The sequence below is a fragment of the Amblyraja radiata genome, chromosome 38 (assembly GCF_010909765.2).
Source record: "Amblyraja radiata isolate CabotCenter1 chromosome 38, sAmbRad1.1.pri, whole genome shotgun sequence".
Classification (NCBI taxonomy): Eukaryota; Metazoa; Chordata; class Chondrichthyes; order Rajiformes; family Rajidae; genus Amblyraja; species Amblyraja radiata.
In genome coordinates, this window is record NC_045993.1 from 7,729,366 (window position 1) to 7,755,827 (window position 26,462).

The following is a 26,462-nucleotide window of genomic DNA, read 5'->3' on the forward strand; positions in this document are numbered from 1 at the left end:
GTGCAGCAGCATCTATGGAGCGAAGGAAATAGGTAACGTTTCGGGCCAAAACCCTTCTTCAGACTGATGGTCAGTCTGAAGAAGGGTTTCGGCCCGAAACGTTGCCTATTTCCTTCGCTCCATAGATGCTGCTGCACCCGCTGTGTTTCTCCAGCATTTTTGTGTACCCTTAACAATCTTATATGTTTCAATGAGATTCCCTCTCATCCTTCTAAACTCCAGAGTGTACAAACCCAGCCGCTCCATTCTCTCAGCTAAGAGGTCCTTCTGCAGTTGTACAGGGCCCAAGTGAGACCACATCTGGAGTATTGTGTGCAGTTTCGGTCCCCTAATTTAAGGAAGGACATTCTTGTTATTGAGGGAGTGCAGCGTAGGTTTACAAGGTTATATTGTCATTTGTACCTAGCTCGGTGCAGTGAAATTCTTAGTTTTTGCATACCATGTACACAAAAGAGTCGCCACAAATACACCGACAATTTACAAAAAGTGCTCACCCCTTCTTTCTTCCCCCCTCCCACCCCCATTAGTCTAGAGTTTAGAGATACAGCGCGGAAATGAAGGAATAAGTTTATTGGCCAAGTATTCCCATACAAGGAATTTGCTTTGGTGCTCTGCCCGCAAGTGGCAACATGACATACACTGACAGTTAGGAAAGACACATAAAACATAAAATAGGCTCTTCGGACCACCGAGTCCGCGGCGACCAGCGATCCCTGCACACTGGCACTGCCCTACACACACTAGGGACAATTTACAATTTTTTACAGAAGCCAATTAACCTACAAACCTGCACTTCTTTGGAGTGTGGGAGGAAACCGCAGCTCCCGGAGAAAACCCTCGCAGGTCACGGGGAAGAATGTACAAACTCCGTACAGACAGCACCCGTGATCGGGATTAAGTCTCAAATTAAGTCTAAATTAAAAATAAAAACAGACAAGAGAACAAACAGGAATAGTGCAATGTCTAGATAATGCCCCCAAGTCTATGTAGCTCACAGGGGTAGAAGCTGTTCCTCAAGCTGGATGTCACAGTTTTCAGGCTCCTACACCTTCTTCCCGATGGCAGGAGTGAAATGGCAGCTTGGCCAGGGTGGTGATTGTCTCTGATGATGAATAGACGAGTGAATTGGTCTCTGACGATGCTGGCTGCCCATTTTAGATGCAGTGACTCCTGTAGATGGCTGCAATGGGGGGTGGCCTGTGCGAGTCTCAATGGGCCAGTCAGTCTGCTGAGGGGCGCCTGTAGTGACCTTGTCCCAGGTGATCCACAACAGGATCCCACCAGGTGTGATGCTACGAATGACACACCTGTGTGGTCATATAACTCATTAATCTCCAGTCACGCAGCCAGTGATCCAGGCAGCTGCACTTGCAATGTCACCCCACCCTTCACCATAGTGACCTTCATCACGCGATAAACCGTCTCCCCTCTCCGACAAACTCTCCAACTCCCGCACCATCCATTTCCTTCCCAATAACAGGCAGCACGGTGGCGCAGAGGTCGACCTACTGCCCTGCAGTGCCAGGGACCCCGGTTCGATCCTGACCATGGGTGCTTGTCTGTATGGAGTTTGTACGTTCTCCCTGTGACCCCGTGGGTTTTCTCCGGGTGCTCTGGTTTCCTCCCACACTTCAAAGACGTGCAGGTTTGTAGGTTAATAGGCTTGGGTAAAATTGTAAATTGTCCCTAGTGTGTGTAGGATAGTGTTAGTGTGCGGGGATCGCTGGTCGGTGCGGACTCGGTGGGCCAAAGGGTCTGTTTCATAACTAAAATGTCCCCAATAAGGCACAGCGGAACACAGGGAACCATGTTCGATCCTGACCTCAGTGATACTTAGTATCTAGTTTTAGTTTTAGAGATACAATGTGGAAACAGGCCCTTCGGCCTACCGAGTTCGTGCCAACCAACGATCACCCTGTACACTGGTTCTATCCTACACACGCGGGGCAATTTGCAGAAGCCAATTAACCTGTAAACCTGCGCGTCTTTGGAGTGTGGGAGGAAACCGGTGCACCCAGAGGAAACCCACGCGGGTCACGGAGAGAACATACAAACTCAGTACAGACAACAGCTGTAGTCAGGACCAAACCCAGGTCTCTGGCGTTTTTGGGCATCAACTCTACCGCTGCGCCACTGCGCGCCCTAATAATGCACAAAGACCCGCTGAGTACATAGATGGAACTACACAACTTGGAGTTTTCCCTGTTGGGGGATGCTAGGCAGTCTATATCTGTCAATGCTTCATATTTTCTAGCACACGCCATAAAGGTTTGAGAAGGAAAGAACTGCAGATGCTTGTTTAAATCAAAAGTAGACACCAAATGCTGGAGTAACTCAGCGGGACAGGCAGCATTTCTGGAGAGAAGGAATGGGTGACGTTTCGGGTCGAGACCCTTCTTCAGACTGATCTAAAAGGGACTGAGCTGATTAGATAGGGTCTCTGGTGCTGCAAGGCAGCAACTCTACCACCTGTGCTGTCCGCGTCGAGTTACCAGGTTCTCCCCGTGACCACTTGCGCTTCTCCCGGGCAGTACTGAGCAGTCATTGTACATCAGGAAGCTCGAAGGGCTGAATGGCCTCCTATTTTTCTATGTTTCTAGGAGGAACCTTCATGTAATGCAGGTCTTTCCTCTCGTCCCAGATATACCGAAGGATGGATCCTACTGTAATAAAAACAGTATATGAAATCACGAGAGGAATAGATTGGGCAGAGTCTGTTGCCCAGAGTAGGGGAATCGAGGACCAGACGACATGGGTTTAAGGTAAAGGGGAAAAGATTTAATAGGAATCCGCGGGGTAACATTTTCACACCAAGGGTGGTGGGTGTATGGAACAAGCTGCCAGAGGAGGTAGTTGAGGCTGGGACTATCACAATATTTAAGAAACAGTTAGACAGGGTAGGATAGGTTTGGAGGGATATGGACCAAATGTGGGTAAGTGTGACTAGTGTACCTGGGACATTTTGGGCGTTGTCGGCAAGTTGGGCCGAAGGGCAGATTGCTCAGTTTGGCCGGGCAGCCAGCTCTATGAAGAGTCCTGGTGGTTCCAAAGTTCTTCCATTTAAGAATGACGGAGGCCACTGTGCTCTTTGGGACCTGCAATGCTGCAGAAATTGTTTTATACCCTTCCCCAGATCTGCGTCTCGACACAATCGGGTCTCGGAGCTCTTCGAACAATGTCCTCGTCTTCATGGCTTGGTTTTTGCTCTGACATGCACTGTCAACTGTGGGACCTTATATAGACAGGTGTGTGCCTTTCCAATGAATTTAATTTACCACTGGTGGACTCCAATCAAGTTGTGGAAACATCTCAAGGATAATCAATGGAAACAGGATGAGCCTAAGTTAAATTTTGAGTGTCATAGCAAAGGGTCTGAATTTTTATGTAAATATGATATTTCAGTTATTTATTTCTAATTACTTTACAAACATTTCTAAACACTTGTTTTCACTTCTTCATTCTGAGGTATTATGTGTAGATTGATGATAAAAAAAATGAATATAATCCATTTTAAAATTAGGCCGTAAGGTAACAAAATGTGGAAAAAGTGAAGGGGTTTGTATACTTTCTGAATGCACTGTAGATGTCAGGACCGCTCTCTAGTTGGTGAGAGGAGGGTTCATTTGCCTGATAACGACATATCTATTTTTGTTACAGGCTTTATGAACATAAAACATAGAACAGTACAGCGCAGTAACAGGTCCTTCGACTTAAAGCGCCGAGTCCACACTGACCGTCGATCACCCGTTCACACGCCCAGTTTCATGATATTCCACTTTCTCAACGACTCCCTACACACCGAGTGCAATTTACAGAGGGCCAATTAACCTACAAACACGCAAGTCTTTGGGAGTGTGGGAGGAAAGCGGGACACCCGGAGGAAACCTTCGCGGTCACAGGGAGAACGTGCAAACTCCGCACAGACAGCACCCGAGGTCAGGATTGAACACGGGTGAATGGCGATGTGAGACAGCAGCTCTACCCGCTGCGTCACCGTGCCACCTAAAGGGCCTGTCCCACTTACGCGACCTTTATAGGCGACTGCTGGCACCCGTCATAGGTCGCTGAAATTTTCAACATGTTGAAAATTCAGCGGCGACCAGAAAGACACTACGACTCTTTGGAGACCTTTCACGACCATAGGAGACCTCTCACAACCATACAGGCGACCCCTGGCAGCATGTCGCGGGTGACCTCTCACGACCATAGGAGACCTTTCACGACCATACAGCCTATGGTCGTGAGAGGTCTCCAAAGAGTCGTAGCGTCTTTCTGGTCGCCGCTGAATTTTCAACATGTTGAAAATTTCGGCGACCTATCAGGTGTGCCGGCAATCGCCTGTAAAGGTCGCGTAAGTGGGACAGGCCCTTAAGCTCGCTTGTGGTGGGTTATGGTCCCGCGCAAACGACTTCCTGCCCGGTAGTAGACAAAATGTGTGGGAAGGAACTGCAAATGCTGGTTTAAACCGTAGGCACGAACACAAAAAGCTGGAGTAACTCAGTGGGACGGGCAGCATCTCTGGAGAGAAGGGATGTCTGAAGAAGGGTCTCGACCCGAAACGCCACCCATTTCTTGATGCTGCCTCTCCCGCCCGCTGAGTTAAGGGCCTGTCCCACTTACGCGACCTTTACAGGCAACTGCCGACACCTTTGATAGGTCGCCGAAATTTTCAACATGTTGAAAGTTCAGCGGCGACCAGAAAGACGGTACGACTCTTTGGAGACCTATCACGACCATAGGAGACCTCTCACAACCATACAGGCGACCCCTGGCGGCATGTCGCGGGTGACCTCTCATGACCATAGGAGACCTCTCACAACCATACAGGCGACCCCTGGCGGCATGTCGCGGGTGACCTCTCGTAACCATAGGAGACCTCTCACAACCATAGAAGACCTCTCACAACCATAGGAGACCTCTCACGTCCTATCACGGGTGCCGGCAGTCGCCTGTAAAGGTCACGTAAGTGGGACAGGCCCTTCACTCCAGCTTTTCTGTGCCTATCTCCTGCTTGGTAGTATAATCCATAAAGCTGCTGGTGGAAGCAGGGAACCCCCTCCCATTCAAGTTCCCTCAAAACTCAATCCCGTTCAGCTTTGTCTTCAGTGTAAACAGAGTGAAGTCTAATCTCGGACTCAATTGTTGACATGGTTCTGGACTCCTCCTGCTTATAATTGCCATTAAAAACAGTGGCAGCCCCTTCTAGATATAAAAGGCAACGGTGTGAACAGAGGAGACACAAGTCCCGGCCACCTAACCTCAGTCACACAGTTCTAGCAGGAGAGTGAGTACTATTCAAACTTCTTTTTGTTTCACCGGCTGAAAAATGTACCATTTCGCTGTTTGCTGTTGATGGTCTGAATGAACGAATGGGATTACTGTGCGGGTATTAACAATGGAAGACAGTGTGAGTTTTGTGTGGGGGAAAAACACATTGTTTGTTTAAAGGTAGACAAAAATGCTGGAGAAACCCAGCGGGTGAGGCAGCATCTATGGAGCAAAGGAATGGGTGTTCCATTCGAAGAATGAAGAAGGGTCAGTCTGAGTCTGAAGAAGGGTCTTGACCTGAATGGAGTACCTATTTCCTTCGCTCCACAGATGCTGCCTCACCCCCTGTGTTTCTCCAGCATTTTTGTCTACCTTCAATTGTTCCAGCATCTGCAGTTCCTTCTTAAACACTTGTATGTTTGAAGATTCACTTTGTCTTCAGATTCATTTGCCGATTTTTCAAAGAAAGACAAGGTCGCCCAAAGTTTCCACCATCATCCTTACGGGCGAGAGAGGTTTTTTATTTTTTTACAAATGGTGAACTCTGACGGGGAAAACATCAGAGAGGGAGAGTTAAACCAGTCGCCGATCCGAAAGCTTAGCCCTTTCTCTTTCCATGGATGCTGCCCGACCTGCTGAGTATTTCTCAGCATTTTCTGATCTTGTTTCAAGATTACCCAGTGTCTGATTTTCAATGAACCAGGGGATGTTCGTTGGGGAGTAGCAGAGAGATCTTGATGTGGGAGTCAGTAACTGATTCGAGTCATCGAGTCGCACAGTGTCTGGTATCAGGCCCTTTGGCACATCTCGACAATGCCGACCAAGATGCCCCATCTACGCTAGTCCCTCTTGCCCACGTTTGACCCAAATGCCTCTAAACCATTCCAATCCATGTCCAACCGTTTATATGCTGTTCTAGTATCTGCCTCTATAACCTCCTCTGGCAGCTCGTTCCATACACCCACCTGCTGGTTCGAAGGGCCGAATGGCCTAATCCTGAGGGATTGTCAGGAGTTTAGAGAAATGTATTCAATGGATATGCTGGGAATGAGGAGGGGTCTCATTGAAACTTACCGAATAGTGAAAGGCTTGGATATAGTCGATGTGGAGAAGATGTTTCCACTGGTGGGAGAGTCTAGGACCAGAGGGCACAGCCTCAAAATTAAAGGACATTCCTTTAGGAAGGAGATGAGGAGGAATTTCTTTAGTCAGAGGGTGGTGGACCTGTGGATCTGCAGAAGACTATGGAGGCCAAGTCAACGTATATTTTTAAGGCAGAGATAGATTCTTGATTAGTATGGGGAGAAGGCAGGAGAATGGGGTTAGGAGGGAGAGATAGATCAGCCATGATTGAATGGCGGAGTAGACTTGACGGGCCGAATGGTCTAATTCTGCTCCTATCACTTATGAACTTACGAATGGAGGGATATGGATCAGGTGCGGACAGTGGAGGTTAGTTGAACTTGGCATCATGTTCGGCAGGACATTGTGGGCTGAAGGACCTGACCCCATGCTGTGCTATCCTGCCACCTCTGTTTTCAAGAGAGAGTTAGATTTAGCTCTTAGGGCTAACGGAATCAAAGGACATGGGGAGAAAGCAGGAACGGGCTACTGATTCTGGATGATCAGCCATGATCATATTGAATGGGGGTGCTGGTTCGAAGGGCCGAATGGCCTACTCCTGCACCTATTTTCTATGTTTTGTAAATGATATATATATATTAAATAAATTAAATGTTGCGGAGTTCATTCCAGACACAATGAGCCTGATCACTGCTTTTCAACAGGTTTACGATGAAGATCACGGACTTCCTCGTCGCAGGAGATGTGGCGGCTGCCCTCGCCGAGTGCAACGGTAATCTCACTCTCCACACAATCCTCCATATTCCGCTCTCGTTCCTGCCCTTGGTTTCACGGAGTCCTGGTGCCATCTGTGCGTAACCCCGAGTCACTGATCCTCGTTAGGGATCGCTTCCATAAGTCACCTTATCCGCACGGTGGCGGCGCAGCGGTAGAGTTGCTGCCTCGCTGCGCCAGAGACCCGGGTTCGATCCTGACCCCGGGAGCTGTCTGTACGGAGTTTGTACGTTCTCCCCGCAGGTTTTCTCTGGGTGCTCCAGTTTCCTCCCATACAAAGATGTGCAGGTTCGAAATTCATTGGAACTATTTCCGTGCTGTAGCTCGATAATCTAATTCCTTAATTGATGTAAAAGAAGGCCATTCAATCCATCAGTTATATGCCAGCCCCTAGAAAAGCAACTCTCCTTGTTTCTCTGTGGTTGATGCTACATTGGATCAGAATTAGGCCATCAAGTATATTCTGCCATTCAATCATGGCTGATCTATCTTTCCCTCCGAACCCCATTCTCCTGACACTTGCCCAGCAATTTGCTAGTGAATCTTTCTGCCATTTGCCCTCACTAGGGGGTCATTTATAGTCGCTACCAACAAATTTGGGGGTTAGAGGAAAATCCACGCGGTTCTCCTCACAGGGAGAGCGTGCAAACAGTGAAGGGTGGAACTGCAGATGCTGGTTTAAATCGAAGATAGACACAAAATGCTGGAGTAACTCAGCGGGACAGGCAGCATCTCTGGAGAGAAGGAATGGGTGATGTTTTGGGTCGAGACCCTTCTTCAGACATCACCCATTCCTTTTCTGTAGAGATGCTGCCAGTCCTGCTGAGTTACTCCAGCTTTTTCTCTGGGTGCTCCAGTTTCCCCCCCACACACACAAAGATGTGCGGGTTTCGAGATTCTGCGCTGTATCTCTATAATCTAATTCCTCAATTGATGTATCACAACACTGAAGGAGGCCATTCAATCCACCAGGTCTGTGCCAGCCCCAGTCCCTCCGCGCAAACTGTACCTATCTTGGTATCCAACCCTGGACTTGCGAGGCAACAGCAATTTCAATGGTGCTTTAATGCAATGTGTGCTCTGCAGAATTACATTATTTCTACATAGATCACACATGCACGAGTCGCTATATTTTGGGTCCAAAGTCCGGTCCAAGCGCTGGATGTACTGGAGCGGCTCCCGATCAAGACGAGCCCCAGGCTGCTGTAGGGCCTCCTCCGTCACCCTCGACTGGCCCGGGGAGGGAGGGAGGGGTGGGCGCCTCATGTAGCTGTCCTTGCAGGTGCTGGAGGCAATGGGCGGCACGGTGGCGCAGCGGTAGAGATACTGCTTCGAAGGCGCCAGAGATTCGGGTTCGATCCCGACCACGGGTGCTGCCTGTACGGAGTTTGTACTTTCTCCCCGTGGGTTTCCTCCCACACTATGTAGGACTGTCGGTTAATTGACTTGTTGTGCAGCAAATGTAAATTGTCCCTAGTGTGTGTGTGTGTGTGTGTGTGTGTGTAGGACAGTGTTAATGTGCGGGTGATCGCTGGTTGGCACGGACTCGGTGGGCCGAAGGGCCTGTTTCTGTGCTGTATCTCTCCCACCCGGCCCACTCCTCGCGTCCGTCATATAACCATATAACAATTACAGCACGGAAACAGGCCATCTCGGCCCTTCTAGTCCATGCCGAACACTTATTCTCCCCTAGTCCCATCTACCTGCACTCAGACCATAACCCTCCATTCCTTTCCCGTCCATATACCTATCCAATTGATTTTTAAAATGATAAAATCGAACCTGCCTCCACCACTTCCACTGGGAGCTCATTCCACACAGCTACCACTCTCTGAGTAAAGACGTTCCACCTCATATTACCCCTAAACTTCTGTCCCTTACCTAAACTCTGTCATCACCAGCGGCTCCCTTGTTCCTTGTTCTTCAGGGCCAAGCGCGGCGGCTTCCCAGCTCCCCACCACCGGGCTCTTCTTCGTTCTGTTCCACGGCGCATCCTTGGAGCACTAAGCTCTGCGCCACCATTTCTAAACTCCGAGCCCCCCCCCCCCCCCTCCCCTCGCTCACACTTGGCCAATATTTCTTCCAAGACGGTATTCTCCCGCTGACAACTCTGCCCTGTTCCAGCTCCAGGATCCTTCCACCTCAAGAGATTTTCCCAGACCTCTGGTCTCGCCAAGAAATCTTCGGAAGAGATGGGGAAAATCTTCGGCATTATCGACGAGGACGGGAGTGGCTTCATTGAGACGAGTGAGCTCAAGTAAGCAACTCCTCATTGCTCTCTAAACCTCCGCGGGCATTATCTCTGGAGCTTGAGTTTGAGTTTAAAGTGAATATATATATATATTCAATGGTATATGGACACACTGATCTGTTCTGTATTTATGCCTACAATGTTCTGTTGTGCTGAAGCAAAGCAAGAATTTCATTGTCCTATCTGGGACACATGACAATAAACTATCTTGAATCTTGAGAGAGAGAAAGTTTAAAGAAGATTTGCAAGGCAAATATTTGTCGCGGAGAGAGGTTGGTACCTCGAATGCGCTGCCAGGTGAGTTGGTAGAAGCAGATAAGATATCAATGTTAGAAGGAACATTTAGACAGATGTCTGAACAGGCAGACAGTAGAGGGATAAGGACCATCCAACTCTTGATTAGTACACGTGTCAGAGGGAGAGATAGATCAGCCATGATTGTATGGCAGAGTACACATGATGGGCCGAATGGTCTAATTCTACTCCTATTTCTTATGACCTTATGCAGGCAGATGGGATTAGTAAGATTTACATCATGGTCAGTGCATATATGATGGGCCGATGGGCCTATTTCTGTATTGTGTGTTCTGTTATAAGATTAGCAGCTGGAAATCTTTACGGCGCGGGAACAGGCCCTTCGGCCCACATAGCCTGCGCCGACCATTGATCCCCACACATTAACACTATCCTTCACACACTAGAAACAATTTACAATTATACCAAGCCAGTTAGCCTACACACCTGCACGTCCTTGTAGTGTGGGAGGAAACCGGAGGTCTCAGAGAAAACTCACACAGGTCACGGGGAGAAAGTACAAACTCCGTACAGACAGCACCCGTAGTCGGGATCGAACCCGGGTCTCTGGCGCTGTAAAGCAGCAACTCTACCGCTGCACCATTGTGCCGCCCTGTGCAGGGAAAATGTTACAGGGAACATTCACCTGCATTACACAGTAACTGTACACGGTGGACAGCTTGATTGTAATCATGTACAGTCCTTTCTCTGACTGGATAGCACACAACGAAAGAGCAGTTCACTGCACCTTGGTACACGTGGCAATAGACTAAACTAAAGTGATGGACTCCTCTTTACGTTAAAGGCTGTTCCTACGGTACTTCTGTCCAGAAGCCCGAGAGTTGAGTGACGCTGAGATGGACAGTTTCGTCTCCGCTGGAGATGTAGATGGAGACGGCAGGATTGATTGCGGTGGTAAGTTTACACACATTTAAAAATGCCTCACTGTATTTGGGCAGCACAGTGGCGCATCGGTAGAGCTGCTGCCTCCCAGCGCCAGCGACCCAAGTTTAAACCTGACTATGGGTGTTTGTGTTTGTACGTTCTCCCCATAACCTGTGCGGGTTTTCTCCGAGATCTTCGGTTTCCTCCCAAAGTCGTGCAGGTTTGTAGGTTAATTGGCTTGATATAAATGTAAATTGTGCCTTGTGTGTGATGGATAGTGTTAGTGTGCGGGGATCGCAGGTCGGCGCGGACACGGTGGGCCGGTTTCCGTGCTGTATCTCTAAGTAAAGACTATTTCCCTTACTCCCAATTCCTCGTCTAAGCCACATCTGCGCCCAAAATGAGGTGTTCCATACCAGGACTTTCGTAAAGTCCTCATTCTTTAGGGAAATGGGGTTACCTACTACCATCATTGATGAGGCCCTCACACGTGTCTCCTCTGTACTCCGCAGCTCCGACCTTGCTCCCCCTCCCCGTCACAAAGACAGCCTCCCTTGTCCTTACCTTTCACCCCATCAGCCGTCGCATACAACACATAATCCTCTGAAATTTTCACCACCTCCAACGGTATCCCAACACCAGTCACATCTTTCCAGCTCCACCCCTTTCCGCCTTCCACCGAGACCTTCTCACCGCAACTCCCTGGTTAACTCATCCTTTCCCACCTAAACCACCCCCACCCCAGGTACCTTCCCTCTGCAACTGTAGGAGATGCAAAACCTGTCCCTATACCTCCTCCCTCGATTCTGTCTAGGGACCCCGGCAGTCCTTTCAGATTAGACAGAAGTTCACTTGGACCTCCTCCAACCTCATCTACTGTATCTGTTGCTCAAGATGCGGACTCTTATACATTGGCGAGACCAAACGTAGACTGGGCGATCGTTTCGCTGAACACCTTCGCTCAGTCCGCCTGAACCTACCTGATCTCCCTGTTGCCAAACACTTTAATTCCCCTTCCCACACTGACCTTTCTGTCCTAGGCCTCCTCCATTGTCAGTGAAGGAACAGCATCACTTATTTCGCTTGGGCAGCTTTCAACCCAGTGATAATAATCTTGATTTCTTTGAATTCGAATAACCCTGGCATTCTCTCTCTCTCTCTACCCCCCTACCCCCACCCAAGTCACATCATAGTCATAGTCTAGGAGTCTCAGTGTGGAAACAGGCCATTTGGTCCAACTTGCCCTCACCTGCCAACATGTCCCATCGATACTAGTTCCACCTTCCTGCATTTGGCCCATACCCCTCTAAACCTGTACCTGTCTGTTTCTTAAACATTGCAATAGTACCTGCCTAGACTACATCCTCCGGCAGCTCGTTCCATACCCACCACCCTTTTAGTGAAAATGTTACCAGCAGATTGTTTGTGTAGGATGGAAAGTAACCTCAAAATGCTGACATCAGCTGTTCTGAACCTGCAGAATTCCTGAGTCTGATAAGTACGCAAGGATAAATCGGATGAAGATTCCCTTCAAGTTGTCGCTCCCAAACCCACCTCTGGAAACAATGGAAAATACCTGGAATTCTTCAAATCGATCAGCGTCAAATCCTGTGTCGTTGAGTTGCACCCGATGGATTGTCACTGCTGGATTCAGTCAAGTAACAGCAATAAAATCTCTTTGTGAACCACTGTCTGCTTTTGTTTTAGAACATAGAAGAGTATTCCACTCCTTCTTTAAAGGACGTTCTTTTAGAAATGAGATGAGGAGAAATTACATTACTCCTGTGAAGTGCACAGAAAACGGGCATTTCAGACAATAAAATTTACCCCACACATCTCCATTAAACTCCCTCTCTCTGCTCTCAAGTGTTAGCCATTTCTACCCTGGGAAAAAAAGGTACTGACTGTCTCCTCTATCTGTGCCTCTCATAATTTTACTAACTTCTATCAAGTCTCCCCACACTATCTGACGTTCCAGAGAAAACAATGCAAGTCTGTCCAACCTCACCCTGTAGCTGAAGTCCTCTAATCCAGACAGCCTTCTGGAAAACCTCCTCTGCACCATCTCCAAAGCCTTCACTTCCAGAATTGCATGCAGTACTCCTAATGCGGCCTGACCAAAGAGCTGCACCATGACTTTGGTCCTTGAGAATAAGGGGTGGGATGTCTTTGGCTGCTTGCAATGATAGTCAGTGATACACCGTGGAAACAGGTCCTTCGGCCCAACTTGCCCCCACTTCACTCGTCAATATCCCTCCAAACCTGTCCTATCCATATAACTGAAGAAGGGGTTCGGCCCAAAACATTGCTTATTTCCTTCGCTCCATAGATGCTGCTGCACCCGCTGAGTTTCTCCAGCATTTTTGTGTACCTATCCATATAACTAAGTTTCTTAAACGTTGGGAAAGTCCCTGCCTCAACTACCTCCTCCAGCAGCTCGTTCCATACAACCACAATCCTTTGTGTGAAAAAGTAACCCCTCGGATTCCTATTAAATAATTTCCCATTCACCTTAAACCTATGCCCCCTGGTCCTCAATTCCCCCATACTCTGGACAAGAGACCCAGTGCGTCTACCAGATCCATTCCTCTCATGATTTTGTACACCTCTTATAAGATCACCCCTCATCCTCCTGTGCTCCAGGTAATAAAGTCCGAGCCCGTCCAACCTCTCCCTGTAGCTCAGGCACCTCGAGTCCTGGTAACGTCCTCGTAAATCTTCTCAGCACCCTTTCCAGTTAACGATTTTGCAGAGATGCTGCCATCCCAGAGATCAGCCATCCATGTCCTCCAGAAATGTTGTCTGAAGAGTAACGATTCGGCCCAATGTTACTTGAAGATGCTTTTGACCAAATGTAGCAGCCCGAGGCAGATGGACACAGCCAGTGTAGATATGTCACCACTCTATACAAACTCACAGGAAACACACTGATGTTAACGAACTTTATAAAAGACTATTTATTTTTTTAATTACAGCAACGAAAGAGCACATTGAGGCAAACGAGAGATTGGATCGAATGGAATGATTAGTTTTTTTTAGCTTGTATGAAAACGACATTTTGATAAGCTCTTGTACTCACACTATAAACATATATCACAAATATGATTAGATTAATTGGTAACTGCTATGCTTTAGAGCTAATCAAATATCAAAGAGAGACACAAAAAGCTGGAGTAACAGCGGGTCAGACACCACTCTGGAGAAAAGGAATTGGTGACTTTTCGGGTCGAGACTCTTAATCAAACTGCAATGTGGACTTTAACCAAGACTTGGTCAATAATCGCTAATATTGCGTTTAGTTTAGAGATACAGTGTGCAAACAAGCCCTTCAGTCCATCAAGTCCCCTAGAGTTCAATGTTATCCCAGTTTCGCATCCTACACACTGGAGGCAATTCACAAAAGCCGATTAACCGACAAACCTACACGTCTTTGGAATGTGGGAGGAAACCGGAGCACCCAGGGAAAACCCACGCGGTCACAGGGAGAACGTACAAACTCCGCACAGGCAGCACCCGTCATTGGGATCGAACCCGGGTCTCTGGCACTGTGAGGCAGCTGCCCTACATCTCTTTACAAAGCTTATTAAATGTTAGCTACTTGATTTACATCTTTTAACCGTGCTATCATTATAGTTGGTAATGTTGGTCCTCAAGAATCCTAAGTGGATGAATAATGCCTATGAATGATCTCTCCAGCAATCCCATGGTGAACTCCAAACTACCTGCGGTGAACCCTCAGCTCTTTAGTACAATGGGACGGTGAAGAGTAAGGAGATAGCCACCGCCATCAAAAACACAGGAGCAATGCAGTTTTAAGCTGATTTTAAACTAATGGCTAAATTACAAAAACTGGAATGCTGGAATGTTTAAAGTTTAGAGATACAGCATGGAAACAGGTCCATCATCCCACCGAGACCGCGTCGACACTAGTTCTATGTCCCACACTCTAGGGGCAATATACAGCAGCCAATTAGCCCACAAACCCGTACGTCTTTGGCATATGGGAGGAAACACCCAGAGAAAACCCACGCGGTCACAGGGAGATGGTGCAAATTCCGCATAGGCAGCACCCGCAGTTTATTGCTGCGCTGGAGCAGTATTAGGCTATTCTGCCCATCGAGTCTACTCCCTCTCATCCCCATTCTCCTGCTTTCTCGACATCCGTACTAATCGAGAACTGTCTATCTTAAAACCTGCCTTAAAAATATCCTGTGCACAGGTAGACTGCTAGAGTCAAGAGTCAGAATATAGCCTGGATGTCAAGGACCGTTCCCTAACATAGCACAGTCACTGACTAGGTAATGCCGAGGCTCTAGAAGGCGCGGGTCAGGCCGCATTTGGAGTATTGTGAGCAGTTCTGTACCCCGCATCCAAGGAAGGATGTGGAGGCGTTGGAGGGTCCAGAGGAGGATTACAAGAATGATCCCAGAAATGAGTGGGTTCACGTATGATGAGGGTCTGATGGCACTGAGCCTGTGCTCGCTGGAGTTTAGAATGATGTGGGTGGGAGGGGGGGGGGGACTTCATTGAAACTTTCCAAATAGTGAAAGGCCTGTACAGAGTGGATGTTTCCACTAGTGGGAGTATCAAGGAGCAGAGCCCACAGCCTCCAAATAAAAGGAAGGAGATGAGGATGAATTTCTTTAGTCAGAGGGTGGCAAATCTGTGGAATTCATTGCCATGGAAGGCAGGGTTGATGGCCGAAATATATAATGCCAAAATCTACTAATCTACCTGTACATGGTCTATATATCTAATCTACCTGTACATGGTCCATATCCCTCAATTTCCTGCATATCCACATGCCTGCCCATGTCAATGAAAGCACTGAGTCCACGTTGACCATCGATCACATGTTCACACTAGTTCTATGTTATCCCAAATTCTCATCCACTCCCGACACTAGGGGCAATCTACAGAGGGCCGATTAACCCTCAAACCCGCGTGTCTTTGGGATGTGGGAAGAAATCCTCGCGGTCGGAGGGAGAACGTGCAAACTCGATACCCGCTGCACCACAGGAGGCTGTGGAGGCTACGTCAAAGGTTATTTTCAAGGCAGAGACAGATACTGTATATTCCTGTTTAGTACCGATGTCTGGGGTGATGGGGAGAGGTTAGAAGGGGTTGGGAGTGAATGAGAGATCAAAGGGCGGAGTGGACGATGGGCTGAGTGGCCTAGTTGTGCTCCTGTCACCGATGCATTAAGAGAGGTCCAGCTGGTACACGGTGATGAACCCGTTGCCTTGGGTGACAACCAGGTTGTTGCAATTGTCGATGGTGATTACGCGTGGTTTGTGAAGGCCGTTGGCAGTGGTCAGCAGCTCCTCCCTGAAGTCCCCATCGGGCCAAAACAAGAGGATCCGGTTCCGCTCGGTGACCAGAATGTTATCGGCTTCATCCGTGCAGATGCTGTAGGGATAGAACGCCCGGCCCACTCCGTTCATGGTGACCTGGTCCCAGTTGGCCAAGACGCAGCCATCTCTGTCGAAGATCAGGATGCACTTCTTGCCGCAGTCGGCCACGATGAACCGCTCGTCGCTGTTGACGGCGAGGAAGAGGAAGCGCCCCCCCTCGTAGCCGTACGGCTGCACCATGTCGACCACCTGCCCGTTGATGTCGTACAGGGAGAGGGAGCACATGGACCCCTCACTCACAGCCACGTATTCATCACTGTAGGCGGCAAGGTGGTAGACGGACTCGGAGCCGCGGAGGAAAAGCTTCCTCAGCAAAGTCCCGTCCATGTCCAGCATGTACAGCTGGTTCCGAGACGAGCAGACGATGGTGTCATCAAAGATGGCAACACTGCATGGTTTGTCATCATCGTCCGGCAGTGAGATGGTCGCAGTGAGGTGCCCGTAGTTGGTGAAGCATTTCAGAAGGGAATTGTCCTCATCCGCCACCACGATGCCGTTGCTGGAGATGCTGACGCCCGTCAGCTTCGGATCACGCACGTCACCACCCAGCTCCGTTTCGAAGCAATGTAGATTCCGCGCCCTCTGCTTAAGTTGGGGAAGTGGCGCGAAGGCCGGCGGGTTCTTGGGGGCCGAGTCTTCGCCAAAGGTGACGCTGAAAAGGTTGGAGTGAGACAGTATGCTCTTGAGCGACTCGTTGACGGTCAGGCTGGGGCGGGTCTTCTTGTTGTCTGGGACCCTCGGCGCTTGGAGTCCATCGATCTGGTCTTCCACGACGGACCGCAGGCAGACTATTTCCCTCATTTTACCGGAATCCAGGACCCCCTGGGAAAATTCCCTGGTGTCCTTTGCCTTCTTGATCTTGAGCTGCAGATCGTCTCGTGCGACCTTGTACAACTCTTCCTGCTCCCTGACGTAATTGGAGAGCGTGTCCTTGATGGTGTCGCCATGTTTTATCAAGTTATTTGTTACCTCGGCCAGGGTGCACTCTATCATAGATATCAGAGATCTTTCCGTCGCCTTCATCCCCTCCATTTCCTGGATAATATCGTCTTCCTGTTGGACCAGCGACTGCATGTCAGTCTTCAGTCTCTCCATGAGATTCATCACCGTGGGTCTCTCTGTGGCCCCTGCCTTGACCAGGGACACCTTCGAGTGCTTGGCGTGGGCGTGCGAGGAACAACTGCTGCAGATCATGCTGTTGCAGGTGTTGCAGAGATGGTCCACCAGGGTTCCTGGGTGGCTCTGGCAGTAGATCATCTTCTGCATCTTTGTCTCTGCCTCGCAAAGGCCGGCGCCGTGAGCAGGCAGATCCTCCAGCACGTGGCGTGGGTTGGCAGTCCCGTGGGTGAGCTTGCAAGGTGGGCAGAGGCACTTGAGGCAGGTTTTACACCGAGCCATGGCGGCAATCTCGCTGAGACCAGCTGTCGCGCACCAACTGCAGACCACCTTCTCGTTCTCCTTGCTCTTGATGATATCCATCAGACTGTTAATGTGAAAGTTGGTCTTGAGTTTGCTGACGCCACCTCTCACGTCAAACACTTCCCTGCACTCCGGGCACTGCACCTTCCGGTCTGACCTAACCATCTTCTCCAGGCACCCCTGGCAGTAGGTGTGGGCACAAGGCAGCATCTTGGGCTGTGTGAACCAACTGAGGCAGATCTTGCAGTTTAATAGATCGTTTTGTATCTGATCTGTAATATCCCCCGACATGGCCATGATGTGGACACAATCTGCAACAGATCAGAGGACACAATGAGATAGTTGAGGCTGGGACTATCCCAACATTTTAAGAAACAGTTAGAAAGGTACATGAATAGGGCAGGTTTGGAGGGATATGGACAAAGCACAGGCAGGAGGGAAACAGCTGTTTCCACACTGACTATGAGAAGTTTGCTCACAGAAAGTTTGGGTCTTAAAATACAGGTCCGCGATTCAAGAGTGTTTTATTTTCACACCAGACGCCCCGTGGACCTGTTGGATCCCCGTTGTGATACCGGACAAGTACACACGGAAGTATTTTGGCGATCTGAACCCCATCAGCCACGCCCGCGCAGTTGGGGGAGAGTTGCCGGGCATCTTAATCTCGAAGATTTAAAGACATCCATTTGTATCATTAGAAAATATACTTCCTAATTGGCCTGTCCCACTTAGGTGACTTTTTAGGCGACTGCAGGAGACTATGCGGGCTGGTGAAGGAAGCGATGTGTGTGTGTGTGTGTGTTCCACTCTGACAGTTGTCATTCTAGTCGCCGGTTTTACAGGCGACTGCCAGTGACTTGACATTCGCCTTAAAAATCGCCTAAGTGGGTCACGCCTATAAGCAAATTCAGCAGGTGAAAGAAATATGTGATCTCAACTTTGATCTTAGCTGATCTCAACTTTTTTAGAGTATGCATGGAGGTTGGTGACAGCAAACAGTTAGTAGTTGGAAATGGGATCAATAATCAGCAAGAATTAACTGACCACTGGAAGTGTGCATGTGATTTTGAGAGTGGTTTGCCGGCAGGGTCAGTTTTCTCTCAAAAGTGCCGATAGCTCCGATTGTACAGTTAAACATGCTGGTCTCCAACTTCACCCAAGCATCAAACATGACCCCAACTTCAGCTTCCTGCCACACACTAAACATGCTTTCAAAACATTGGCACCTGCTGGAATATATCTAACAAGGCACAAAGTGCTGGAGGAGGCCAGTGGGTCCGACAGCATCTCTGGAGAATACACCCGTTCGTTGGTTCCCCGTTGTGACGAGGGAAGAACTGCAGATGCTGGTTTAAATCGCCGACATACACAAAATGCTGGAGTAAAACCCCTGTCCCACTTGGATGATCTATGCCGACCTATTACTCATGGACATTTTTAAATCAGGTTGGAAAAAACGCTGCAACCTACTTGAGGCCACGAGTACACGGAGACCACTCACGAGCATGAGGAAGAGTTACAAAGACCTCCCATGATCTCGTGGCGACCTAGCTGCGAGTACGTCAAGGGCAAACTCGGCAGAGGTCGACAATTAGGTCGTACAAGTGGGACAGGCCCTTAACTCAGCATCTCTGGAGAGCAGGAATATTCACGACGTCCCGTGGGCCCGTTGTGACGCTAGATGAACTGCAGATGCTGGTTTAAATCGGGTCCACGGGCCGTTTAAATCGGGTCCACAGGCTGTCTAGTATTCTTTAAAAATCACTGCCGATTGTTTGAGTTCAAATTCCTCAGGTGGTCAAGGTGGTGGAGACGGCGGACGTGAGGAACACGGGCCAGTAGGAGGGGGAAGTGTGTTAATGCCTCCATCCAGCATCTTCAGGCTCGGCTGCAGGAGGAGTCCCCGGGACACAAAGATGGCTGGGCGGGGAGAGGAGAGGAGGGGGATGTAGTTTCGCGGGAACTATAATATTAATTTATTGTCCGTCTATTCTTTAAAAATCACTGCTGTTTGCATGAGTTCAAATACCTCAGGTCGTCGACTGCTGCGTTCAATATTCAACCACTCACATGTGCTAGAGGCAATTCTCAGCGAAAATGGCGGTTCCAGGCAGGCAACCCTCGCCCCAACCGCACAGGCCAGACGGCCGCGTTCAAACATGTACCGTTGACGGTTGAACCTTCCCCCAACTATGCAGGCGCGGCTGAGTGACGGGGCCGGCAAGTGGGAGCACACTGCGCAAGCGTAACTGCCGCGTTCAAACTTTTGTGCCGTTGACTTGACGGCAGAAAGTCAATTAAAATTTATGACGGGAATAAATGACGTGTGGAGTCGTTTGTAAAATAGAAGGAAACTTACCCGTGGACCCGTTGCGAGGCCAGTTAACTGCACAGGTAAGCATGAGATTAAAAAGGCGTTCTGAAAATTGCCAAAGGCAACCCTCAAAGGAAAAGGTAATAGGGGGGTTGCACGTAATTTCATTGGATCAAAGGGCGTGACGCATGGAGCAGCTCAATCCGTCTGGAGGACATGGCAGCCTCGGCATACACTGTTAACACAGGAAACATGTACTTTCTTACCAGTTACAATTCGACAAAATTGTCAATTTTTGCGCTGTAAATAATTGTGGAAATCAGGGTAACCGTGAGAGACATTTATCCAACATCAGAATTCCAAAAATGAGGAGAGAAGCGACAGCTGAAGGGACAACAGCTAAAGTGGTGCGCGAACATTGGTCGTGCAAACATCAAGATTTAATATATTGGGAATTATCACGTTTGCTCACTGCATTTCATCAACAGTGAGGCGTTATTTGTGGTTTTTCTTGATTCCTTTGGTATCTAAAAAGTTTCAGAAGTGATAATTCTGGCTGTAAAATTTTAAAATCGCCCATAGGTCTCAAGTGGGTTTTCACATGCAAAAGGAAAACGCTTCTGAAGCTAAATTTATCATTAAAAAAATCTCCAGACTTACGAGTGGTATGTGGGAAAGTAAGTTTTCTATCATTATGTTAATGAGATGTATATTTTAGCAAATAATAAAATGTCCTGACAGCTTAAACACCCACTCCCTTTCAAAGATATTGTCAATTTGCTGAGGTTGATTATGTCCAATTAACAGCTAACAATTATGCCATTCCTTGGCTTGCATCTGAGTAAAATGTAATTCAAAACCCACTTATGGTTTGCGATTTAAAAAAAATATGTAAAAAAGTAACAATGATAAAGTCCTGGTCTGTCTAACCTCTCCCTGTATCTCAGGCACCTCGAGTCCTGGCAACGTCCTCGTAAATCTTCTCAGCACCCTTTCCAGTTTAACGATTTCGCAGAGATGCTGCCTGACCCGGAGATCAGCCATCCAGAAATGCTGGCTGAAGAGTAAAGATTCTGCCCAACGTTACCTGAAGATGCTTTTGACCAAATGTAGCAGCCTGAGGCAGTTGGACACAGACAGTGTAGATATGTCACCACTCTATAGGGAGGTTTCACGGCAGTCGGGTCACGACCCATGACCCGTATTGTTGCTAGGCTACTCCAAATGGATTACACGCGATGAACTGCAGGTAGGCACTTACCATTGTTTCCAGCGTAGCGGGCCTGTTAAAACCCACTGAAATTGTCAATTTTTGCGCTGTAAATAATTATGGAAATCGGGATAAGTGTGTGAGACATTTAGCCTACTTCAGAATTCCAAAAGTGAGGAGAAATGTCGGTAGATAGAAGCGAGAGCGCAAGGACAACAACAGGCAGAGTGCTTGGCGAACATTGGCCGTTTGCTCACTGCATTTCATCAACAGTAAGGCATTATTTGTGTTTTTTCTTGATTCCTTTGGCATCTAAAAAGTTTCAGAAGTGATAAATCTGGCTGTAATTTTTTTAAATCGCCCATGGTTCTCGTGGGTTTTTACATACAAAATGAAAACGCACCTGAAGGAAAATTTACAGCCAGATTTATCACTTCTGAGAATTTTTAGATACCAAAAGGAATCAAGAAAAAACACAAATAATGCTTTACTTGATGAATTGCAGTGAGCAAACGCAATAATTCCCAATATTTTCAATGTTTACCAAACATTTTAGCTGCTGTAGTCCCTTCAATTCTCGCTTCTCTATACCTTCATTTCGCTTCACGTTTGGAATTCTGAAGTTGGGTACATGTCTCTCACACTTACCCCAACTTTCACAATTTTTTTCAGCGCAAAAATACAACATTTTGGCGGTTTTTAACAGGTAGGAAAGTACGCGTTTCTAGCATTAATAACATATACCGGAAGTGACGTATGTCTTCCAGTTGGATTTAGCGGCTCCGTGCGTCGAGCCCTCTGACCCAGTGACCTTTCGTGCAACCTCCCTATACAAACTCACAGGAGAAACTCACCGATGTTTAAGAAATCATAAAAGTTTAGTTAATTTTTTAATTACAGGAACGAAAGAGCACATTGAGGCAAACGAGAGATTGGATCGAATGGAATGATTAGTTATTTTTTTAGCTTGTAGGAAAACGACATTTTGATAAGCTCTTGTACTCACGCTATAAACATAAATCACAAATAGATTAATTGGCGACTGCCATGCTTGAGAACTAATCAAAGACCAAAGAGAGACACAAAAAGCTGGAGTAACTCAGCGGGTCACACAGCATCTCTGGAGAAAAGGAATTTGTGACTTTTGGTGTCGAGACTCTTAATCAAAGTGCAATGTGGACTTCAACCAAGACTTGGTTAGTAATCACTAACATTGCGTTTAGTTTAGAGAATTAACCGACCACTGGAAGTATGCATGTGCTTTTGAGAGTGGTTCGCTGGCAGGGTCAGTTTTCTCTCTAAAGCGCCCAGAGCTCCTTGGTTCTTGGTTACTTGGTCCTCCAAAATATTCCAACTGGAATTTAAACTGGAGGTGGTGAAGGGAGGGATTAAGCCAGAAAGGGTTATTGGGAAGAAAATGCTACTTTAAATTTAGTTGCATCTGGTTGGGTAACTATAGTTTGGTGGAGATTATTCCATGCTTTAATTGTGCGTGGGAAGAACAAATTGCTGTATACATCTGTCTTTGTAGCACAGTTAAACATGCTGGTCTCTAACTTCACCCAAACATCTAACACGACTTCAGCTTCCTGCCACACACCTAAACATACTGCAAAGCATTGGCATCTGCTGGATTACATCTAACAACAAGGCACAAAGTGCTGGTGGGCAGTGGGTCAGGCAGCATCTCTGGAGAATACACCCGTTCGTTGGGTCCCCGTTGTGACGCGGGAAGAACTGCAGATGCTGGTTTAAACCGACGAGAGACACACAAAAAAATGCTGGAGTAACTCAGCATCTCTGGAGTCAGAGCAGGAATATTCACGACGACCCGTGGTGACGCCAGATGAACTGCAGACGCTGGTTTAAATCGAAGGAAGTCCACGGGCCGTCTGGTATTCTTTAAAAATCACTGCCGATTGTTTGAGTTCAAATTCCTCAGGTGGTGGAGACGGCGGACGTGAGGAGCAAGGGCCGGTTGGAGGGTGAAGCGGGAATAATGCCTTCATCCAGCGGCTGCAGGAGGCGCCCCCGGGACACAAGGATGTCCGGGCTGGGAGAGGAACGTCGTTTCGCGGGAACTATAATATTGACTTAAATTGAAGATAGACACAACGGGTTCACGGGCCGTCTACTCACTGGCGTTTGCATGGGTTCAAATACCTCAGGTAGACGACTGCCGCGCTCAATATTCGACCACTCACCTGTGCACGAGGCAATCCTCAGCGAAAATGGCGGTCCCGGGCGGGCAACCCTCTCCCCAACTGCGCAGGCGCGGCTGACGGGGCCCGCACTGCGCCGGCGCGCGGCCGCGTTCAAACTTGGGCCGTTGACGGTTGACCCCTCCCCCCAACCGCTGAGTGCAGTGGGAGCGCACGGCGCAGGCGCGGCTGACGGCGGCCGGCAAGTGGGAGCGCACTGCGCAAGCGTGGCTGACGGGGGCCGGCAAGTGGGAGCGCACTGCGCAGGCGCGGTTGACGGGGGCCGGCAAGTGGGAGCGCACTTCGCAGGCGCGGCTGCCGCGAGCGTTCAAACTTTTGTGCCGTTGACTCGACGGCAAAATGTAAATTGAAGCTTATGAAGGGAATAGACGACCTGTGGGGTCGTTTGTACAATAGAAGGAAACTTACCCCTGGACCCGTTGTAAGGCCAGTCAAGTGCACAGGTTAATATGAGGTAAACAAAAGACGATCTGAAAATCACCAAAAGTGACCCTCAAATGGAGACGGTTAGATGGAGCATGGCAAGTAGGCCCCTGATGAAGTGGGACCCCTATATCAAGTAGGCCCCTGATGAAGTGGGACCGCTATATCAAGTAGGCCCCTGATGAAGTGGGACCGCTATATCAAGTAGGCCCCTGATGAAGTGGGACCGCTATATCAAGTAGGCCCCTGATGAAGTGGGACCCCTATATCAAGTGGGCCCCCTTTGTCTCCTGGCAACCAATATTTTTAGACCCAGTCCGCCACTGCACAGTAACTGTACACGATAAGCAGATCTACATCGGTGAGACCAAGCGGAGGCTTGGCGATCGTTTCGCCGAACACCTCCGCTCGGTCCACAATAACCAACCTGACCTCCCGGTGGCTCAGCACTTCAACTCCCCCTCCCACTCCATATCCGACCTCTCTGTCCTGGGTCTCCTCCATGGCCAGAGCGAGCAACACCGGAAATTGGAGGAACAGCACCTCATATTCCGCTTGGGGAGTCTGCATCCTGGGGGCTTGAACATTGAATTCTCCCAATGTTGTTAGTCCTTGCTGTCTCCTCCCCTTCCTCAGCCTTCCTGCTGTCTCCTCCCATCCCCCAGCCTTCGAGCTCCTCCTCCTTTTTTCTTTCTTCTCCTAGCCCCCCCCACCTCCGATCAGTCTGAAGCAAAGATCCTATAGCAGAGCTCCGCTATAGGATCTTTGGTCTGAAGAAGGGTTTCGGCCCAAAACGTTGCCTTTTTCCTTCGCTCCATAGATGCTGCTGCACCCGCTGAGTTTCTCCAGCTTTTTTGTGTACCTTCGATTTTCCAGCATCTGCAGTTCCTTCTTAAACACTGTACACTGTGAACAGCTTGATTGTAATCATGTAGTCTTTTCTCTGACTGGATAGCACGCAACAAAAGAGCAATTCACTACACCTTGGTGATGGACTCTTCTTTACTTTAAAGGCTGTTCCTACCGTACTTCTGTCTAGAAACCCGAGAGTTGAGTGATGCTGAGATGGACAGTTTCGTCTCCGCTGGAGATGTAGATGGAGATGGCAGGATTAGACAATAGGTGCAGGAGTAGGCCATTCGGCCCTTCGAGCCATTCACTGTGATCATGGCTGATCATCCCCACACTCAGTACCCCGTTCCCGCCTTCTCCCCATATCCCCTATCTTTAAGGGCTCTATCCAACTCTCTCTTGAAAGCACAGGATTGACCTCCACTGCCTTCCGAGGCAGAGAATTCCAGATTCACGACCCTCTGAGTGAAAACGTTTTTCCTCATTTCCGTTCTAAATGGCTTACCCCTTATTCTTAAACTGCGGCCCCTGGTTCTGGACTCCCCCAACATCGGGAACATGTTTCTTGCGTCTAGTGTGTCCAAACCCTTAATAATCTTATATGTTTCAATAAGATCCCCTCTCAACCTAAATTTCAGAGTGTACAAGCCCAGCAGCTCCATTCTATCAGCATATGACAGTCCTGCCATCCCGGGAATTAACCTCATGAACCTACGCTGCACCCCCTCTCATACTTCGCTTGGGCAGCTTTCAACCCAGTGGTATGAAGGTTGATTTCTTTGAATTCAAGTAACCCCGGCATCCCCCCTCTCTTTCTATCCCCCTCCCCACCCAAGCCATGCCAGTTTCTCGTTCTCACCCAACAAACAGCTAACAATGACCTGTTTCCTTTATCATTGTTACTTCTTTGCATATCTTTCATTCATTTGTTCTATATCTGTCTACATCATCGTCTATATCTTACGTTTCCCTTTCCTGTGACTTTCAGTCTACCTCCTCCAGCGCCTCGTTCCATACACCCACCACCCTTTGTGCGAAAGAGTTACCCCTCAAATTCCTATTAAATAATTTGCCCTTCACCTTAAACCTATGCCCCCTGGTCTCAATTCCCCCATACTCTGGGCAAGAGACCCTGTGCGTCTACCCAATCTGTTCCTCGCATGATTTTGTACACCTCTTATAAGATCACCCCTCATCCGCATGTGCTCCAGGGAATAAAGTCCTAGCCTGTCCAACCTCTTCCTGTAGCTCAGGCATCTCGAGTCCTGGCAACGTCCTTGTAAATCTTCTCAGCACCCTTTCCAGCTTAATGTTTTCGTAGAGATGCTGCCTGACCCATAGATCAGCCATCCATGTCCTCCAGAAATGTTGTTTGAAGAGTAAAGATTCTGCCCAATGTTACTTGAAGTTGCTTTTGACCAAATGTAGCAGCCTGACGCAGCTGGACACAGCCAGTGTAGATATGTCATCACTCTATACAAACTCACGGGAGAAACTCATTTATTTCAAAAGTTTATTTAATTTTCTAATTACAGCAACGAAAGAGCACATTGAGGCAAACGAGAGATTGGATAGAATGGAATGATTAGGTTTTTTTTAGCTTGTATGAATATGACATTTTGATAAGCTCTTGTACTCACACTATAAACATAAATCACAAATATGATTAGATTAATTGGTGACTGTCATGCTTTGGAGAGCTAATCAAAGATCTCTGGTGTAAAGGAATTGGTGACTTTTCGGGTCGAGACTCTTAATCAAAGTGCAATGTGGACTTTAACCAAGACTTGTTCAGTAATATTTAGTGATGTTACAAAACCTACCTTCAGCGGCGCTGCAGTTCTGCCACTGGCCGACTTTAGCGCCTTTGAGGGGGGGGGGGGAGGCGGAATTAAAATGCAGTTTTGTACTGCTTGTCAGAGAGGGATTTCTTAGGGCTGCTAGCTGATGAAGAAAAATCGATCGGACTTCCGCTCCTGTTTTTTTTTTTGAATCGCTGGACAATTTAATAATTGGATTAAAATAAAATGCGACTTTGAACGCCTACAACGTG

General features: G+C 48.3%; 2 protein-coding genes across 2 annotated transcripts; one reads left to right on the forward strand and one right to left on the reverse strand.

Annotated features, from left to right (window-relative positions):
* Positions 1-5,192: 5,192 nt before the first annotated feature.
* LOC116966959 (parvalbumin, thymic-like) lies at positions 5,193-12,243 on the forward strand. Its single transcript, XM_033013346.1, has 5 exons — positions 5,193-5,284; positions 7,056-7,123; positions 9,250-9,382; positions 10,476-10,585; positions 12,036-12,243. Exons 2-5 carry the CDS (start codon positions 7,063-7,065, stop codon positions 12,065-12,067), a joined length of 336 nt encoding a protein of 111 aa, XP_032869237.1. The 5' UTR covers positions 5,193-5,284; positions 7,056-7,062; the 3' UTR covers positions 12,068-12,243.
* Positions 12,244-15,592: 3,349 nt separating this feature from the next.
* Positions 15,593-17,696, reverse strand: LOC116966793 (E3 ubiquitin-protein ligase TRIM56-like). Its single transcript, XM_033013132.1, has one exon. It carries the CDS (start codon positions 17,683-17,685, stop codon positions 15,757-15,759), a length of 1,929 nt encoding a protein of 642 aa, XP_032869023.1. The 5' UTR covers positions 17,686-17,696; the 3' UTR covers positions 15,593-15,756.
* Positions 17,697-26,462: the final 8,766 nt, after the last annotated feature.